This window comes from Pempheris klunzingeri, chromosome 23 (assembly GCF_042242105.1).
Source record: "Pempheris klunzingeri isolate RE-2024b chromosome 23, fPemKlu1.hap1, whole genome shotgun sequence".
NCBI classification, from domain to species: domain Eukaryota; kingdom Metazoa; phylum Chordata; class Actinopteri; order Acropomatiformes; family Pempheridae; genus Pempheris; species Pempheris klunzingeri.
This window is the reverse complement of record NC_092034.1, coordinates 4623135-4644259: the sequence shown is the minus strand read 5'-3', so window position 1 is coordinate 4644259 and position 21125 is coordinate 4623135. Positions and strand designations below refer to the sequence as shown.

At 40.4% G+C, this 21125-nt stretch overlaps 1 protein-coding gene across 1 annotated transcript; it reads right to left on the bottom strand.

Annotated features, from left to right (window-relative positions):
* Window positions 1-46: 46 nt before the first annotated feature.
* Window positions 47-16816, bottom strand: LOC139222684 (adenylate cyclase type 4-like). The gene is made up of 25 exons (XM_070854527.1): window positions 15533-16816; window positions 13857-14054; window positions 13589-13750; window positions 12739-12888; window positions 11834-11988; window positions 10358-10469; window positions 10107-10234; window positions 9448-9606; window positions 8749-8908; window positions 8278-8454; window positions 7986-8017; window positions 7673-7726; window positions 7402-7465; window positions 7182-7279; window positions 6943-7027; window positions 6644-6781; window positions 6476-6553; window positions 5749-5924; window positions 4339-4423; window positions 4029-4187; window positions 2785-2931; window positions 2587-2694; window positions 2342-2456; window positions 1890-2014; window positions 47-1300 (listed from the first exon to the last, which is right to left on the bottom strand). The coding sequence occupies exons 1-25, from the start codon at window positions 16463-16465 to the stop codon at window positions 1166-1168; spliced, it is 3933 nt and encodes a 1310-aa protein (XP_070710628.1). The 5' UTR covers window positions 16466-16816; the 3' UTR covers window positions 47-1165.
* Window positions 16817-21125: the final 4309 nt, after the last annotated feature.

Here is a 21125-nt window from a genome sequence, read left to right as displayed (position 1 = left end):
ATATGTACATAGGAAGCAGGCAAACACGCACGCACATATTTTTTATTAGTTTATAAATACAATACAAAAATATTTCCCTATACAGAACATCTTTTTTCACATTCACAGCATCCCTCATATATAAGAGCATTAGATTGTAATGCAGAACTCCCTTGAAAAACTACAACATTTTAGAAAGTGCAATGTCAAATGTGTTATCTGACTTTTCATGGCATAACACGTCATCATATCTGGGCTGCAGTGAAGGCGACACCTTAAATAAAGCCCTAACTACTTGTACATGTTCATGGGGTGTGAGAGGGGATATGAGTGGGTTTCCCCTCATGTTGTTTCATTTGAACCACAGCTTAAGGAAAAAAACAACAGTGCAGTACAAATCTTGTGCTTTCTTATGCTGTGAATCATCTCATGACATCCTCAGTTTCATCTTGGCACTCTCTGTGCGTTAGGATCCAGTGTTTAAGATCAATCAGTATCTCAGATCTGTTTCAGGTACACAAAGTATCCACCCCATTTGTTTTTACAATTAAAGAATTATGTTCTGTACCAAAACCCTCAAATAAGAAACTAACTAAATAAAAAACACTACTTTTATACAATATCCTTCATCAAACAGTAATATTTAGTACATCTAAAACAAATACTTTATTTCTTACCAATAAATTAGTCGTACATGATCACTGCGTCTGATTCAGCCATGTTGAGTGTACCAAAAAAAAGCATAACTCAGTTTATATCTTTTCAGAATAACAGTGAGAAGTGTGCGATGCGGACTTTCACATGATAACCCAGATACAGTGCAGATACACGTGCAGTAAGCAACATTGGTTTGCCATTAAATGGTCCATTTCTGTTGCCAGTTGTAGTCTTCATTTAATTGGACAGGATTGTATTTAGTGTCTCATCCGAAAAGACAAAGGCAGCAGATTTACAGGTGATCCTCTGCATTGCCACTTCTCCGTTTCAGCACAGAGTCAGTGCAGGTATTTGTGGCGTTTGCAGGCCTGGGTAAACATATGATTTTTGATTCTTGTCACAGGTTAGCTGCAATAGATGACAAAGCATCCGATACACCCTTATAACAAACACCAATGAGCATTAGCAGGTAACGTTTGGTCCTGGGTCTGATGATGAGTGTAAGTCTGTTCACCCTCCGACTGTGGGGTCAGAACTGAGGAGCCGATTGGTCGGTGTTAATGAAGTAGGTGGTGAGTTCCCCTTTGCCTTTGACGGTGATCACTCCTCTGAGAGTCACGCTGTATCCCACGCTCTCAACCATCTGGGCCGTCTCCTCTGTCACCTGGGAGCAGAGATAAAAGAATTACAGAGGGAATGTGTGGGGTTTTCTCTGTCACCAGTTATCCCCCCATTAATCCGTCAATTTCCCAACAACTTCCCCTCTTTTGGTTACTTTTCCTCTACTGCAGCTCAGCCCTGAAACACCAGAGACACACAAAGTGGGAATTCTATACTAAAAAGACTAACTTTGTAAGATTTCCGCTTAAATAGTCTCACTAATACAGTCAAAGCCTTAAATTAACTAAACTTTGGAATACAGTTTTGCACAAAATGAGGACTCTGGATTTCGTTGTCATCACTTAATGTGAAAGTGCATTAGGGAGGGATCTTTTAATGACAAGTATGAGCAATGCAGAATGATTACAGCAAGAAAACAATTCAAATGTTCATTAAGACAGACTTGAAAAGTTGTGTACCTAACCTTTGAAGCAAGTACCTGGGCCCTATCTTACTACGGTTTCTGTATTGTAACTGATAATATGTGAAAATAGGGCAGATATTTAAAAACACCAGCATTATATATAGGATGTAGGATGTGTTTTACCATGTGAGCCACCTCTACTCTACCACCTCCACCCTTTTTCTCTGACCTGTATCTTGTCCAACACTCCTGTGCTGTCCATCCTGCTGGCCACATTAACAGAGTTCCCCCAGATGTCATACTGCGGTTTATGGGCTCCAATCACTCCTGCAATCACTGGACCGTGGTTTATTCCTGCACGTACACAACAGGAAGGGATAGCTGAATATTCATAAACATAAAGCAAACATTACTCTTTGCTAACATGTCCTAATCAAAATACAGTCTTGCATGCAACAGAAAATATTAGACTAGCAGCTGAGGCAGTCCTGAAGAAATCCAGTTTAAGAATTGTTATGAGTTTGTCAGTCACTGTAGATTACATTATTTTTAGTCATTCAAAGTAGTTTTTACCTTAAAAAGGCAGACTGAGATTTGGGGACAAAGAAACAGAAACAAGCACAAGGAATTTAACATATATCGGAAATCATCCTTTCTAATATTCATCTAGAACAGACTCACCGATCCTGAGTTTGAAGCTGTTAAAAGAGTGCGTGTTGATAAGCTCCAGTTTACTCATGAGAGCGATGGCAAACTCCACCATCGAGCGCACGTGACTGTAGGACATCTCAACTTTCTGTAGGGGGAGCCAGAGGTCATGTTAATGCAGAGCAGGGCATCTAAAGTAGAGTACTGGACAAGCATTTACAAAACATCAGGGGAATTAAATAAAAAATAGATGAAGAAGCTTTGAGGAACAAACAAACCTTTCTTTCGTCCCCTAGAGGCGAGTGTGTCAGCCCTGCAGCAGCCATATACGTGCTGCCGATAGTCTTAATCTTCACCACTGAAGAGAATTTGGGTTTAGAGAGGAGCTGCATGAGAGGAAAGAAAAAGAGAGTACAATTAGTGACACAGCTGAAATGTGACACTGGCTGAATATAATAACATCCTCTTCCTCATACCTCATCAAAGTCTGATATGATTTCGTTGAGGAAGCGCAAACACTCCAGACCGTCCCTGTTGGCGCTACTCTCACTGTAAAACTCTTTGAACTGAGGCACTGAGGCGAACATCACACACACGCAGTCATATGACTGACTGTACAGGTCCTGAAACACAGTTATTAAAAAGGGAAGCACTTAATTCCTCATATATAAAAGATTACAGAATAAATTATTCTTTATGTACACATATGTTCTATGGCTTCCTCTGTGACCTGAGACCATCAATCACCATGTACATCTTTTTCTAAATGACAGTTCGTATTATTTGAAGCAGGGTTCGTTGGGGTAGTAATGAATCAACACTAGTTTAACTGCACACTATATTTAGAATACTTTCACCGCTTTACATCACTGTCAGACAGCTCGTTTGAGAAGGAACTGAAGCCTCTCTTTCTCTTTAATTGCTTCAGAGCCACAGGACTCCATTGAAAAAAAAAGTAATTTTACCTTGCAGAACATGGAAGTTTGCTGTGCTGCTGTGGCCTCCATCAATAAACCACAATGTTAGTTCACACAAAAGTCACACAATGACACAAGCAAACTAACTGATCAAAGCAGCAGTACACTAGTAATTCCCATTTTCAGAAAGGTCAAATGACCTTGAGGTTTTTGTGAATGGAGTCTGGTGGCTTTGAAGCGACTTCAGTTCCTTGCTGAAAGGGCTCTCTGATGGGAATGTAAAGTGGTGAAAGTATTCTAAATAAAGCATACACCTAGGCTGATGTTGATTCTTTTTCTTAGGTGAGCCTTTTTTTTGTAGGTGTTTTTCTGCTGCCCCCATCCACAGGAGTACATTGCTTCGCGTCTGTGTCAGGACTCCTGCCTGATTCTCAAAACTGGGGTTGTGCTGACCGCAATCTACTGTAAGTGATGCACCGACTACGGATAAGTACCTCATGCAACCCCACTTCAAATAATTTGAACTATCCCTTTAATGATTGTGATAGTATTAGAACATATTCTCATGTATACAGGAACCAAAAAGCCACAAAATCAATATTTTGGTGTTAATCTATGTTCTGAAAATGTCGGGGTTTTTTTTTAAGACAAGTCTCATCATTTAAACTAATTCAGCCTGCTTTTTCAAGTAGACTAGCAGCTAATATCTGTTTGATATTGAATTGAATTGATTTGATAGAACAAAACAGGATGTGAATAGGTAATTGAAAATCTACTGTACGTCTCTGCTGTGTTTTATTTACCTGGTTGCGAACAGTTTTGCCCATGAAGAAACGGGTGACATGGAGTGGCAGGACGTTCTGAAGGAGGAGCTTGTTGACGTTCTCCATGGTCTCCATCTCCTCTCTCTCCGCCTGGAAACAGCGCTCCAACAGGAAGTCTACGCGGCAGCTCAGCTCATCCTGAGAAAGAAAGGAGGAGTGTAAATATGTAGGAACTAATCTGGATGTTAGATTTAGACAATACAGACACACACACACACACACACACACACACTACTTTAAATGACAGAAAAGACAAACTGTATAAACATCTGTAAACACACACACATACCTGTCTGGCCAGTATCAGGGATACGATGTAAAAGATGACCAGCCAAACACCAGACATGATTTGAGGGTCCTTCAGCACTCCCGGCCTGTTTGAAAAAAACAAAAACAAATTAGAACCATACTATAATAATCTGGATCACTAAAACTACAGTCACTCTTTTTCCCTCCCCACACAACAGTGTCTTCTATCTCACAGTCAATGGGGTCTGTTCCCTCAGACAGGCCTCTTGCTGTAGAAAGCTCTTCAATAATTGATGCTGATGTGAAACTCCAGACAACGAGTCACAATCTGTGACTGTGGCTGACAAAAGGCAGGAAACTTAACACCTTGGCTGAGCAACACAGACAGTATGATGACTACAGATAGCGGTGAATGAATGTGGACGAATGGAAAGTGAGCTTTAGCAGGATTAAAGAAGGTCTGTGAGAGAGACTGAACTGACTGATGACTGACTGTAGCAGAATGACCAAGTGGTTAAAGTCTTAAAACATGCTTCAAACAACTGAGCAATGGTACTTAAAGCTGTTAAGTCTTACTGAAATAACAATTGGCTTTTCTTAATTCATTATTTTTTCTTTTAAAAGGTTCTGTATACAGGATCTCAGCATCTCAGACCAAAAGCTCTGACTCGTTTTGCGGATCGTTTTCTGTGTGGTACGGGTTAGCTCAATGAAACCATCCTGACGACCAAAACAGAGGACAGAGGAGCTCAGATTACACGTTAAAGGTAGAAGAAATAATATTTGTTGGTTGTGGTGTGTAAACGCATCATGCAAAATTGGCCTCTTGGTATTTCACCTCACTGTATTTGCATTTTTTTTTTTTTTTCAGCCCTGAATCCATCATTTTCATAGCTTCCTCATGCATGTGTGCACACAAACTGGCACCTGGTTGCTGCTGGCTGGGGGCTACCACCAATAAGACAATATACACAGCTTCACAACTCTAGTGGGTCATGAGTGCTCACTGACAGGGATTATTTTTGTATTTGGGTCTATAGATTGTTTTTAAGAAAATCCTACTCATTCTAGGTTTCAGTGCTGTTAGTGAATGTTTTAACTAATCTAATCAAGCTTTTCTCTAGATAGATAGAACCTGTGGGGATGCAATTATCAACTATTTTCATGTGATTCGGTGATTAATCTGTAAAATAATTTTCCTTCTCACTGATTGACTGTGATCAACTTTTAGATAAAAGTGATAAAAATAAAAGTTGCAAAACTAAAGAACTCAAAGGTATTTAGTCCTCAGTTTTGACGATCTGGAACCATGTTGAGCCATGTCAAAAAAAAAAAAAAAAAAATTTATTATTTCAACACCAAAAGAAAATAGAATAAAATTAACATCACCAAAAAGCGGAGCTTCTCTGCTGCCTCTGCCTCTTGTAAGTGCATTTACAGTGTCACTCACTTAGTGCCGTTGTAAAGCAGCTCGATGAGGCAGTAGGATCTTTTGGCGTAAACATGGAGGAAGAGGGCCAGGTAAACCACCACAGCCAGGGTGAGCAGCAGCGCCTTTACAGACAAGCACGTTTTGACGAACACGATCACTCCCAGCATGGCCAGCAAGCAGCAGTACAGGTAGTACTGGATGTTTGAAGGAAGAGACCAGCGGGAGTAGAAAGAATATGGGTCATGACAAGTTATGTGTGATATTCCAAAGTTGCATGGCTGCGGAAAAGCTGAGGTATTCTTCTATAGACATTCAAAAAAATATGTGGACACACCATGCTTTTTTGTATGACAAATTAAGAATCTATAAGGGTTTTGTGTGTGTGTGTGTGTGTGTGTGTGTGTGTGTGTGTGTGTCTTTGTGCGTCCTGGGCTTTTAAAACATAACTGAACAAGTAAAATGTGTAGAAAAGGTGACAGGCTTCATAATAATGTGATAACTTTATGCATTTGTTGGCAAGGTCTGCTGTTATATTAGCAAAAGATGACAATGTGTAGTTTTTAAGACGTGCTGTGCCATCTAAAGCTCATTAAGAATCAGGTGTAGGCCTGATTTATCAGTAAAGTTCAGAAAAACAGAAAAAACACAACATAACATAAGAGAGCATCACTGTTAGATTCCCATTAAGACATGTAGTTAAGATGGAACATGGATAAATATCATGGTGACATTTGTGGGTATTTACAGGCATAGTGTAGAGTTTGAGACCCTCAAGCTCTGTCCTGTTGGCAATGGATGTGCAGTTGTTTCCTGGGAGAAAGAACTAAAGACAAAAACAGGAGGACAACAAATTCATGTATGGATGAAAGGAAATACTAGACAAAAAGCAAAGGGAGGCAGATGAGGGACTCACAAAGTTGAGGATGGCCATAAGTAGGGTGATGAGCACACAGAGAGTGACCACAAACAGTCGCAACACCGCCCTGGTGGAGACGCCACGGGACAGCCCCGATATCCACTGAACGCTTAAAGGCATCTTGGAACGCCACTTCTGAAAACAAACATACATCCAAACATTTAACACAGAGGGTCACTGCATGCTCATTTAGTGTCACAAAGCAATTACTTATTGGTGACTTGTTGAATTTCTTCCTCTTACCAATACAATATTCATACTCTGTTGTTACAAACACACCACAAGTGTTCATTTACCTCCAAGTATCCAGTGAAAGCGATGGACAGAAGCAGCACCAACACAGGGAAGGTCGCACCGTAGGACACTGCCATCTCAAAGTTACTGGGAGAGGGTGGAAACAAATAGTTGTCACTGTTTGTCCCTCATTCAAGACGGAGTAGATATGACTGTATGTGACTGGACAAGCTTGAAATAACAAAATAATTAGTGAGAGGGGATGTTATTAAATGTGGTTGCATGTGTGAGTGCTACTCACTTCTTAGAGACAAGCATCTGGACAGTGAAAAGGGTAACGAAGATCAAAGCTATGCAGGTCATTGACTGGTGTAAACCCTTTACCTCCGACAGGCGAAACTGGAACCAAACACAGTCTCTTATTTCTACTCTATTTGACTGATATCTATCTTGTGATGAGATCACACTAAGCATAACACCAAATTGGTATGTATGGTGCATGACATTACAGGGACAGTTACCTGTCTCTCCAGGCTCAGGTCATTGAACAGCAGGGTCAAACAGTTGAGCTTCTTTAATCTCCACCTTCGTGACAAATTAGAATAAGAATCAAATGAGGGATGGACAAGAAACTGGCAGGTTCGACCCCAAAATAAGGAGTACAGACTGGAGAATGTATCACAAAAGTACATAATAAGGAAGAAATCAATACAATGATCTGTTTTTACAAAGATCAATAAGGCCTAATTTTCATAACTTCTGTGTTAACTTCTTATGGCATTGAAAACTTACCTTGCAGTGTCCAGCGTGTCCAGTGATCCCCTAACACCATTATCCACAACCAAACTGAGAAAAAACAGATATCACATTAGCAACAGTTTTAACTATTAAAATACTTTACTGTATTCTTGATTCAAATAGTGGGATAGTAGAGAGCAAGACAATCCTCCAGAACCTACATTTACAAAGAATCTAATTTACAAAAACACTCACATTCACCTTGAATGACTTCATTAGTGCTTCAACACAAAGAGCTGCATCCTTTATTCCTATTCTACTTAAGTTAATTTAGCTTATTTCTGTTTTTGTACATCTGAGAACTTACCAGTTGGGGTTGTTCTGGCAAGGTGGTCTTTCCTGAAGCAAACACACACGTATCATACCTAATGTCACTTTACTCAAGTACACAATACAAATGTTATGATCAAACACTGAGAAAAAGACAAAGACTCAGAGGTGCCTACTAAGATCAAGTGTTTCTGGAAAAGCTATGTGTGATTGCAAGTAGAAAACAACATGATTTATGTGATTTCTGTATACATGTGTGTGTCTACTGTGCGTCCCCCAATATGGGAGAGAAACTCAGTCACAAGGAGGGGAGCAGCACAAATACATACCGCAGACAGCTGTGACTGGTTCGTCACAGCACTGGAGGGGATGACTGGCTTCTTGGAGGGCGCGTTATCAGGGTTGCTTAGGTCTGCGAAGGGGTGGATAGTCCGCCAGGACTGCAGGTACTGAGACATCCGGACCGACGCCCGCTGCCTGGTCTCTCCTAATACAAGAGTGTTTGCCTGAAATTAAGGACGAGGATACTTTATTTTACTTGATGTTTTTACCCCTCTTGAACTGTAATTTTCTTGTTTGTATATCACTCCCTGAAATTAGATCAAAGCAGTTTAGAGGTCAGGGCCTCAATCATGAGCACGTCTGCAAGGTTTGCGAGCACCATAGAAAAGCCCATTTAATACAGAGAACGATAATCTGCAGTCTACTTGTTTTCAGAGATAAAACAAAGACCGTCTTTGCTCTTAAACTACTATGAGGAGTGATGATACACAAAAAAGTTAGACAAAAGTTAGACCTACTAATTTAGGTTTCCTGGAAATGCTGTCCGATTTGTGGGGGTCAATCACCAGGTAAGTTTTTCTTCCAGTAAGAAGAGGATCCCGACTGCCCCCGTTCCCCTCCTCCACTTGATACGCTCCATTCAAGTGCTGCAGTGTCTCCTCTGTAATGTGGACTCGCCTATTAACAATAATAAATAAGAAAATTATTATATAAAACAATATAGGGAGGCAACAAACCTCAAATGTATCCTGTCACAGATATACTCCAGTAGAACTTTCAAAGGTCCCCACAGAAAATGTCCAATAGAACAAAGGTCTATTTGTTAAGCTTAGTCAAGCTTTTAACTATTATGTTCTACTTTCTTTTTTCCCCACTGTCAACCCTTCTTTGATTGGCCACAGAATATTAACCACTAGCTTACCGCTCACAAACAACTGACTTTACTGGTCCATATTCTCTTTGCTTGTGTAATTAAAGTTTGAAAAAAAAAAACGACAACAAAAGAAAACATTGCTGCTTGTAGTGGAGAAAGTGGATGATTGTGTAGCGCTGATATCTTTTACAAAATACAAATAATACACATGAAAAGTACAATTTACAGAGACAGTTCTTGGATACAGATACAGACTGGAGTCTGTGCTTCGAGACTGGCTCGTTTATCATCTACACCTACTCAGAATTTTATTGTCTCTGAGCAGATTTTAAGATTTCCTCACCCAGGAAGACCTCCAGACTCCATGTGGTTGGCTAACGTAACGTCATGTGACCACACGTCGTATTGCCACTTCTGCAAGCCGATCACACCACAGAGCACGTTGCCAGTGTGAACACCAACACGCATGCTGATCTCAACCCCTGTCGCTTCTCGCAGATTACTACATGGAGATAAAAGCATCAGTAAAATCAGATTAACAGAGCAAAAACATTCAGTCCTGCTAACTTCTGGCACAAATTGTGGTGTCAAGCCGTTTGAAATGAATTTTTATTCAATATTTTTTTTCTGGGTTGTATGCATAGTACTAAAAAGACAAAAAAAAAAGATGGCAAGAAATATAGTGCAGATCTTTGTGTGACAAAGACATAGGGATTAAGGATTTATGTATGAAATATGTTTCTCTTTCATCTCCTCGTATTTTGCCTGAAAGTGTATGGTGCTTCCACACTCTGTCACAATGTGCTTTGAGCTATAATATAAAAAGTGGTTTTACTTGTAGAGGAAAGTATTGAAATAACCATGTCATGAGAACGATGAGGAAGCTGCATTGAGCACAGATTACATCAAATGCAAATTAAGAGCACTGAATAACTTTTATTCCTGTGTCTGGAAAAACACATTAAATAGTGCTGTGGGACAAAAAACGTTTGTTAACTCGACCTAATGGCAGAGCACATGTCCAGCCCCATCTGAACACAGTTCCTGGCGTGGGTGGGAATGGGGTCAGGTAGACCAGATACACAGTAGTAGCAGTCACCCAATATCTTAATGCGAAGACACCCATTCTTCTACGGACAGAAAGAAACGGAGACAGACAGTCAGACACAGAATTAAATGGTTCATAACACAAAACTGCTCTTTGTGAAGAAATAAGAAGTTTTATTTTGAGCTGGGTGTGCTGCTAGTTTCACCTTGGCGATGTCATCAAATCTGCCAAAGAGCTTGTTGAGCACAGCGACCAGCTCTTCTGGTGAGCAGGAACTGGCCAGCTTTGTGAAGCCCACAATGTCTGCATACAGGATGCTACACAAACCCAGAGACAGACATAAAATATCAGACACATAGTTTCTCTATATGATGATAAGAGGTGATAACTCTCAATTCTGAACACACACAATACAAAGAGGATATCATCATCTCCGATGGATATGATAAATGTCCATAAACCTCTTATAATTACAGAATTAGTCTGAGAATCATAGTTGTCTGCACATCCATGGGTACACTGCCAACAGTTGCTTATTCAGCTTACTTTTGAGCCAATTTTCCAAAATGTAAACAAATACAGATTTAACAAAAGCTCCCCTCCAAGGTCTGGACCCAGAGGGGGGCCCCAGTTTCCCTCTTTGGGGCGAGATGCTGCAGCTCATTTGGTGGAGATTCACATGCGGTCTTTGAAAGGAGGTTGGTAAATGGGGCTCCAATTGATTGTTGAACCTCAGATTCAGGAGCAGAAATGTGGGTTGCATTCTGGCTGTGGAACAGTGAACAACCTCTTTACCCCGACAGGGTTGCTGGGTATTATGGGAGTTTGCCCATCCACTCTACATGTGCTTTGTGAATTTGGAGAAGGCTTGTTAACATGATTGTCAGGGAATCCTGTGGGGGTATTTAGGGGGTATGAGGAACTGGGGCCCCTGCTACGTGCCATCCTGTCCCTGTATAACCAAAGTGAGAGCTGTGTCTGTATTCTCAGCAAGTCAAATGCATTCTCAGTGGGTGTAGGACTCCTCCAGTGTGAGTCCATTTGGGGAATTGCATCTCTGCTTTTTGCAGATGATGTAGTTCTGTTGACTTCACACTGTGACCTCCAGCAGTGGTCAGGATTAAAGTCAGCACCTCCAAGTATGAGGCCATGGTTCTTTGCCAGAAAGCGATGAATTTCTTCCAGTGAGCTGCTACCCAAAGTGAAGGAGTTCAAGTATCTCTGGGTCTTGTTCACAAGTACGAGTAAAATGGACAAATGGACTGACGTCAGCAGTAATGTGGGTGCTGTACTGTACCGCTGTGGTGAAGAGGGAGCTGAGTCAGAGTCGATTTTCCTGTCGATCTATGATCATGAGCATTGAGTAGTGCCTGAAAGAACGAGATCGCCGATACCAGGGAGCCAATTGAGGTGGTTTGGGCATTTGGGCATGTTCTAACCCAGAACATGTTGGAGAGATTATATACCACATCCGTCCTTTTACACCTCAGGATTTGCCTGGAGGAGCTGGAAAGCATTGCTGGAGAGGACGTCTGAAATATCTTGCTTAGCCTACTACCACCGCGAGAGTTGAATACAAGTTATTCCATAAAAGCAACCATGTGCACCGCGAGAGCAAATCGGTCTGTAATATTCTGAAAAGCTCACATATTCCTTAACAAAGTAACGGTATGATCATCACCTGACGTCTTTGTGCTGCCGTATATAGAGGCTATGAAAGTTGTGGAAGTTGGGTTCATTCTTCTTATCGCCCTTGGGTTTGAAAAGCCTCTTTATCACCTCAGTTTTCAGCTCCATGGCAATGTATCGTGGCAACACCGACAGGAGAAGCTGCTCCTGTTGCAAAGGACAGAGAGATTGGATGAGGCGGGGGTAAATATTGGTGTGGGGAAGGTGGGTGATGAGTTTTGAAACCTTTTACACTGGGTCATTGGATTTCTGTCTTACAGAGGTTGACAATGTGTTCACAAAAGCTGTAAAAGAAATAGGCGACCATCATAGCCTCTTTGAAGCAATGCCTGTTTACTTAGTGGATCATGTTTCATCTATTTGTTTACCTGCTGTGAATGGTCTCCATTTAGGTTTGCCTATTCTATTTCTGCTGGGCTTCAGACAAGTGAATGATTAATGTATTGACCTAACAGCCAGAAGAGCATACAGTAACCAAAAGCCAGGCTGTCCAGGTAAAGAGCCCTTTAATGAGAGCTATTACACGTAACGATTTTAAATTCAGAGTATTTAAAACAAAGCTGCACAGAAGAGACCTAGAAAATACATGAGAATTTAAATTGTTTGTCAATTGTGTTTCTGCAAGTAATTGTAGCAACTGGAGTATCAATATTCACTTGATTTAATACATGAATTAGTCAATGAAACTAATCACAACTGAATCACTATAGGTGAAGTCAGTAAAGGCTGAGCTGATTCAGGATGGTTTTTTTTAATGGGAGATGGGATTTGGACGACAATAAATGAAGACAAGCAGAGTCAATGAAGAAATTATATGAAAATAAATTCATGCAAAGAGGCTATTTTGAATTTGAAATACAGCTGTACTGTTGAATGAGTTGAAGGCACTGTTTTAACCTGCTGATATTTCCATATTTCCTTCTGGGAGCGTATGGCGCTGAACTCTTCTCTCTTCTGATTGGATATCCTGAGATCATGCTCGGTCATCCACAAGTGGAAAATCCCGATGCAGTTCACACACACAAACAGCACTGCGTTCGCCACCAGCTGAGTCAAGGAAGTCAAAGTCGAAGAGGGGAGAAAATGAGATTATTGTATTGCCAGTACAAAAAGAGCAAAGTAGAAGAGCCACTATTGTATTGTCAGCGACAGAAAAAGCTGATATTTATAAATCTGGACATGATTACTGTGAATTTTAATGCATTTTATTACTAACTGAAGACCTCAAACTGGTTTAGGAGTGATGCAGATCATTTGCATTTTTTCTAGTTAACTGTTAAACCTGCTTGTAAACGATACTGTGTAGGCACAAGCCTAACACAATATTTGAATTTGGTCACATCTATTTGGAAGTGAACGTCATTAGCACATTTTTGTATATATTTACATCTGAAGCAAATCATTTCTCCAACAATACTTTAATATGCACTCGCATGGACACATTATGGGAGAGATACTGTTTGATAAGCAGCAAGAAGTTAATACTGAAAATAAAATGGGAAACCTTCAGTATCTAAAACATTATGTTAATCATTAGCGAGCTTCAGAAGGTAGATAGGAGGATTTCTTTGTAACTTTGAGCTGTTTTCCAGTATTCCTGCCAAGCAAAGCAACCCCACTCATTGCTCTAGCTTAATCTATCTCACTGACATTGTTTCGTCTAATTCTCTGAAAGAAATTGAATGAGAAAATTTCACAAAATGTCAAACTACTTAGTTAAATGTATGCGAACACAACAAGTCTTTACCTGCACAGCCAGGTCTGGTGTCTCTGGCCTTGTGACAGGGACGTAGACACTGATGATGATTATGTGCGAAACACTGGTCCATATCCCAACCATTAGGGCCCAGGCCATAGAGAGAGGCAGCACTGTGTACACACTCAGAGAGAGGAAGAGGAAGAACGCTACCTGAGAAGAGCGGAGGAGAGGAAGCAGAAATGTGAAAAAAAAAGATTGAGGTCAATAAAAGTTTAAGAACAGCACTCATCAATTTTCTCTTTTTGTGCCCTCTAACCTGTTCCCATGTAGAGATAAGTTCTTCCGTGAAGATGAAAACTATGGCAGTGATGTATAGCGTCCCCCAGACGAAGAGGGCAAGCGCTCCTCCACAGCGCCTCACTGTGGCCAGCCAGGGCAGGCAGACGAGCAGGATGGCACTCAGACAGAGAACCACACACACCACCGACAGAGCACCTTCATGGTCATCGCTGTTCTGTGAAGAGACGAGTGAAAACAGCAAATGAGTCTCAAGTGTCTTAAAGTTAAACCTGCAAAAGGGCAATTATATCCTCAAAGGTAGATAGATGCTGTGTAGTTTCATTAACAGACACAAACAGAGGAATGGGAGCACTTCATATCAATATGCATTTGCAAAGACCTACTTAGCATTGACCTATTTTGACTCAGCTGTTTACTATATACAAAAAGCACCAGTCTGCTTTATACTACGGACTAAAATCAGAATGCCTTTATTCATCAGAGCTTTAAACAGCGTTAAACAGCTAGCAATGCTTTTAATCTACTCCGGCCATGTGAAGTAAAGGTATTTTCATCTTCGCAAGGTAACATGATGTGTGATACTTTGCTCTTTTTTCAGGGAATAAACAGTTATTGCTGCTAACATGCTTTTTCATTTGTTAATGGACACCAGCCTATTTACAAATTCATTCATAAATTGTGGAAGAAACAGCTGAGTCATTACATACATTTAAAACATAACAGATATTTAATATGATGGACCATAATCCCCGTGCTTCTATCATTTCTGTTCATCATGAAGAAAAAAGCACCAGTTCCTGTTAAAAAATACAATTTCGCTTCATTTTTCCCCGTATAATAGTCGTAACACCACAGATCTCAATAGTCTCAAGTTCAGCTAAAAGCTTTTTCACATCCTCTTCGAGTTACCTAAGGAAAAAAAAGCACACAGCGCTTTAGAGTTTTTGCAGATAATGTGGAACAGAAGAGCTCCACAAGAAAAAGTGTCCATAGATCAATGAGGCCCACTGACAACTTAGTTTACTGTAATACCTAAGCATTATTGTAAGTTCAAAAACAGGGGAGACATTAAACAGTAACTTGTTGTGTTTCGACTGTCTTTTTGACTGCACATTGATACAGACGACCTGTAATGTGTGCTAGTGTTTTGTGGGAATGAGAAGTCTTGTGGACCGACTGAAGCACAAGAACGTCAGCACGTTTAATGCTGTATTTCTTAGGATCCCGATGAAGTTGGTTGTAAAACCCTTTTCAGCAAAGTGATAGTGTTGGCCATCTTTAATGTCCTCTTATTTCTTCCTTATCTGTCAAAACATCATCACTACTGTGCCTTCCTCATTCCATATCAATTCTGGGATTAGTTTTCCTTACATACATAGGGGAGCAACTAATGCACTCATCTTTTCAGTCATTTTTTAAGCTAAAATATAAAAAAAAAAAATCTCCAGTGTGAGGACTTGCTTTTCTTCATCATATATCACAGTAAACTGAATACCTTTTGGTTTTGACCATTTGATCAGACAAAACAAGACATTTCAAGAGGTTACCTTGGGCTTTGGGACATTGTGATGGCCAATTTTCACTATTTTTGACTACCGAAACAATTCATCAATAAAGTAGGTACATACAGTACATAACATACCCTCACTCTCTCACACACACACAAACACACACACTCTCTCTATGCCTCACCCTTCCTGTGGTGGGAATGAGGACAATGATGGCCACACAGAAGGCCAGAGACAGCACCAGTCCAGACAGCATGGCCGGGGTCTCCTCCACACATTGCAGAAAAGCCCTGTGGAACGCCTGATAGCAGCAACACATCCCGTCTTTCACAGACCGCCTGGACGTCGTGCTCCGCCTGTCCTCGTCTCTGTCCTCCTCAAATGACCGGACATCAAAGCTGTCCCTTGTTTGGTTGACTGATGAAGCATCAGGGAATGTGGGCGAAGTGCTACTGAGTGAGTTTTCAACTTTTGGTTTAACACTCAAGTCTGTTTTGGAATCTCCTCGATCATCATCAGGACTATTTTTGGTGTTTTTGTTGGAAGAAGCATCTAAACTGGGTCCAGACAAATTGACTGGAGAGATAGTGTTCATCTTTTCAAAGGAGCTTCCATCGAGCTCACGTAACTCCTCATCACAGAGGTCAGTGCTGAAACTAGTGCAAGCGTAACCAGGGCTGGATTTTGTGCTGCTGTAGTCAGAGTCGCTGCAGCCGTTGGTTTGCAATGAGGTACTGTTGTCAGTTTGTGGCCTATCAGAGGAAGCGTTGATCGGGGCATCGTGACCCGTAGCCTGCAGGGTCACACCTGTTCCCCTCAACAACGAATTGGCCTTGAAAGGTTCAGGAGCTTGCGCTGTTTTCGCCACACCCACCTCTACAGAAACTTGGGATTCACTGAGCCCTGATGGCGAAATGTTAGTGTCACTGCTTTGTCCAGGTTGTTTTTCACCGCCCGTCGTTTGATTGAAGTCGTCGAGCTCCACGATATTACCTCCAGTGATTTTGCCCTCCCCATCATCATTGGAGACGACCTTAAAGTCTGGCACTAAAGACACCTGTGATGCTTCGTCTCCAGGCCTCCCCTTTCCCTGTAAACCCTGTGACTCGTCTGGCATTGTGACCTGTGTGAGTGTGCGAGATCTCACCGTCTATCAACTTGTCACTTTGTGTTATCTGTCTGTCTGTCTCTTCTTTTCACTTACCTACATGATAAACACACTCTCGAATAGTGTCTACTTCTTTATCTTTTTCTTTGGCAAGTATCAGCTGTCTGTGCAGCAGGGAAAACTTCCACCTACGTCTCTGTGCCAGATTAAATCAATTAAAACAGACTCTTGACAATTTTAGGACTATTCCAGCAGGAGTCCTGCTCTTCTGTTTTGAATACTCTCCTCCAGCTGAGAAGATATCATCAAAATAGATGATCAAGATGAAGATATACGTTCTTTCTGAGGTTTCATAGATCCGTTAAGGTTCCAAGGATCACTGGTAACGATTCTTAAACCACAGCATAATCTCTGTTGATGAGTGCTGATCCATACTGGATGGAAGAAGACTCTAACTGCCAAAAAAACATGAAGTTAGAACACAATCAGCACACAATAAACATGTATATTCACTTATGTCTGTGCCACAAGCAAAGTCCAACACAAACTGCACTGAAGTCATACCGACGTGTGGTTTTAATGCCATTTTAGCGACAAACCTCTTGTAGTCATTTCCCCATTATGCAGAAAACTTGTTAGTCTAGCTGCAGGCTCTTTCCCCCATGACACACACTCATGCACAACACACATACAGACTGTTCAGGTGTGTACTGGAATGAAATGTCAGAGACGCACCCAGTCCAGTGCACGTTGAGAACATTTTTTCTGCCTCTGTGTTGCTATCCTCTTTTCGCTTCTGCCATCTGATCACAACTGTATGTCACAGTGCTGTACAGACTGTACTCAATCCAGGACCAACTATTTTCCTCATACCTCAATAGCACGATTAATTCCAGGATTAAAAAAACTCCCTTTAATCCGTCTCGTCTGCCACAGGTGCACATCTGATTTAATAGCAAAATCATGGGGGGATTAAATAGTAATTCATCTGATTCATCCATTCACCTAACTTGACCTGGCCAGTGTAGCAGACCAACCTTACGCTGTTTCCTTTTACATGAAACAACATCCATCTGGTTTCTTTTGTACACTTTTAAAAAAGGAGGTAGGCTGCTGTGCGTCTGTGTGACACTATGTGCTAATGACAGTACATTTATTGTTCTTACTTATGTGAACTGCTGTTCCACTGGTGTCCTTTTTCCTGTCTGCCGGTTTCACTACTCTGTTCTGCTCGTCTGTAAAGCTCTTCAGAAAAAGAAGAGGGATTTTCCAAAACTAACTGAGCCCCTTTGATTCAAAATGAAGCCAGGAACATGTTATGTTATTTTATATGTGTTTAGTTTTTAAATTTTAGTTAGATGATCTAGTTTATTCAGTGTTTCCCAAATTAACATAAAGGTGGGGCCAGTTAATTTGACTTTTCAGTCACTTTTAAATGAGTGTATCAGTAAAATCAACCAATCATAATAAGTGCAGATACTGACTGATATCTCCTCACTTAACTTTCTTTTTATTATAGAGTTATCTGTCCATTATTTTCTATATTAATCCATTAGCCTAGTTGTTTAAATGTCAGAAACAAGTGAAAAATATTTGGTTAATTTATAGGAGAGAAAACAGCAGCTAATGCTTTTATCTGGGAGGGTGCAACCAGCAAACAATTGACATTTTTGCTTGAAAAAGTAATTAAACCTACTAGTTGTTTTAGCTCTATTTGTTTATAGTGAAGATATGGTCTAATTTCTTCAGTTATTCCTGCGACATGAATGTATTTTCCTCCAATTTAGGTTAATAAATAAAGCAAATGCATAGCCACAGCTCCAACTTTAGTTATGGCACAAATCTGTAGTCACCAGTGGTAAATAAAAAAATGAAGCAGTGTGCTCACAAAGCTATCTTTAACATCTAACAAGGTTCATCTGTGGGTGGCGGATGATAGCAGCAGGTGTAAACCTTGATAAAAACCACTTCACCATCAGGTAGCCAAACATAAAAGCATGCAGTCGTCTCTTATTATGAAAAACCCCATTTATTAGTCACATAGCATAGCTAACTGCTAGCTTAATTCTTAAGCTAATTCTCTTATATTAACTGATATCTAAGGTTATTTTAAAAAAGTTCAAGGGGACGAATTAATTGAATAAAAGGACAGAGAAACAATGGGATGTGTGTGTTTAACGTGGCTGTTGAAGCATTTGATGTAATGTAAAGAAAAGTAATGTTTGTAAAGATTAAAAAAAATAACCTTACCTCATTGTTTATTAGCTTTAACGTCTCTTCCTTTGACGTTAACCGTGTTAATCAGCTCACGGTTAATTTTTCTCTTCGTCTTTACGCCTCAAAATCCTCCGCCATCATTTTAATATCATAACACACCGCCAGCAAACACTTTTCAGCGTTGAAGGCGTGTAAAAAAGTCAAAAACATCCGCTTTTCTGCTCAAAATCCGCAGTTTGGAAAAGTCCGCGTCTGCCTCTGCTGCGAGCGTGACAGGCGCGTGCCAGGTGAGCGCGGGGGCGTGCGCAGGCGAGCGCGCGCGCTGTGGTCCAGCTATGCAAATAGGATGAAGATGAGGTAAACAGGGAGGAAGAGGGGCAGGTCAAAGGTCAGGCTGCAGGGGTGGTGATGCAGGAAGTGATCGGACACTTCACTCCAGGTAAAAGTACCAAATACTGCGTTACAAATACTTCTCACTGGAAACTCTTAGAGCAAGAGAAATACTCACAAAAAGAAGATCATTTCTTTGTACATCAGCATTAAGAAACAGAGAAGCCATGAAATGTTATCTAGGGAAAGTAGGTGTGAAGCAACAAAGTACAAATACTGTGTTACTGTGTGTATAATTTGCAGGAGTATATGTTTTTATGACATATTACTTGTACTCCTTACATTTTAACACACATCTGTGCTTTCTACTCCTTATCTTTTCAAAACAGGCTCATTATGTTACTTTTAATGCATTTGAGGGGAATTATTCATCTTTATTTTTTTAATTTTTGCATAATTTTGCACCTTCTCCACACCAAAACCCATTTCAGCCTAAATACTACAAGAACCAAAGTACTTCTGTACTACTGAGTAAAGAACGGGCGTACTTGTGCCACCTGTGATAGGGAAGCATGCCTTATTTTATGACGATATATAATTCAATATACTATCATAAAAACAAAAGAGCATCACCATAAAACCAGCCTACCCTATGTTATTTGTTTTTTCCAATCAAACATGTTTATTGGTGCAGTAATATTTCCTTATATTGCCAAACAAGCAATTTTACAACATCAGCAAACACACTTACACTGCTGTGAAGATGGTGCAGCTGCAGGTTTTAGCGCCAGATGGACGCCAGGTATAATCATATACTGCGAGCCTGCATGAATTGTGACAGTGCTTGCTGTAGTTGTGCTACATTTTCGCAGGGATAGCTGTGATTTCACTAAAAATCACTCCCTGAAAAAAACCTTTTCCGAATGAGCTTCTGCATGATGCAAGTGCACCTACTCAAGTATACTGCGATTTGGAAGTATGTGCACCCTTTGTGCGGTAAGTATTATCATTCTGGGAGAGTTTTAATGAGAAAATATGCTTTTTAATTCACTACGTACATGTGACAGTACATTTTTTAATGTAGAACCGTATTTTGAAGCTTATACTTTTAATTCACTGTCCCCTGACTGTATGTTGTGCCTGTCTGCTATTTTTCACCTCATTGATGCTAGTTAAATAATCATCGAGAGTTGCAACACAAAGGGAATCTGAAGATAACCCAAGATACAGATTTCCAGCTGTTTAGACAGTATAATTTCAACAGGAAAGCCAGCAAGTAAACAAACACTGAGGAGACCAACTACGTGTAACATTCACTGACCAGCAAATCTGCAGGAATGTATGCGGAGGTTGGCTTCTACATTCACTTTCTCTTCTCCTCTTTCTCTCTCTCTCTCCCATCAACTTGTAACTAAAATAGATAAAGTATCAGTGAGTATTTAAGCCCTGAAACCTTCCTTTAACCAACATCATGGCCCCACACACCCCAGTGAGTATTTATTTAAGAAAAGTACAGCAAATGCAAGACCAAACGGACATAAAACTGACGTTAGATATGACACTATGCAACATTGGACATTGTACACTCTCCTAGCATGCTTCATTATTTCTAATTTATAACTTTCTAACCTTTGGACCTCATTCAGTGAAATTTAGGGCCATCTGTGCCTGATAAATAACATAAAAATATTAATAAAAATGCAGCTCTGTGTCCTGTCTTGTGATATTTACCTTCTTGCTGCACTCAATGTTACCTGCCTGTACTTCTCCATTATTTTACAGTATGCAAATGGCTTAAACCTACAGCCGCTATCTCAGGTTAATTTAAACTCAGTCGCCTTTACGTCTGCTGAATATCATACACTGTACTTCTCCTCTTGCTCAGGATGTTCCCAAAATAGATGTACAGTCTATTTTCACTATTGTTTACAACTCACCTGACTGGTTTAATACACATGTGTTCTGGGAACGAGGCGACTCAATCCTCCTCTGTGAAGTCCAAAAAAAAAAACCTCATAAAAACTCATCCGACATTAAGGCTCTATTTCAACTTCCTGTGTAAATACAAAAATATGTATTATGTAATCATTTTTATGCTGTGGATAAACAAAACCAAAAAGTC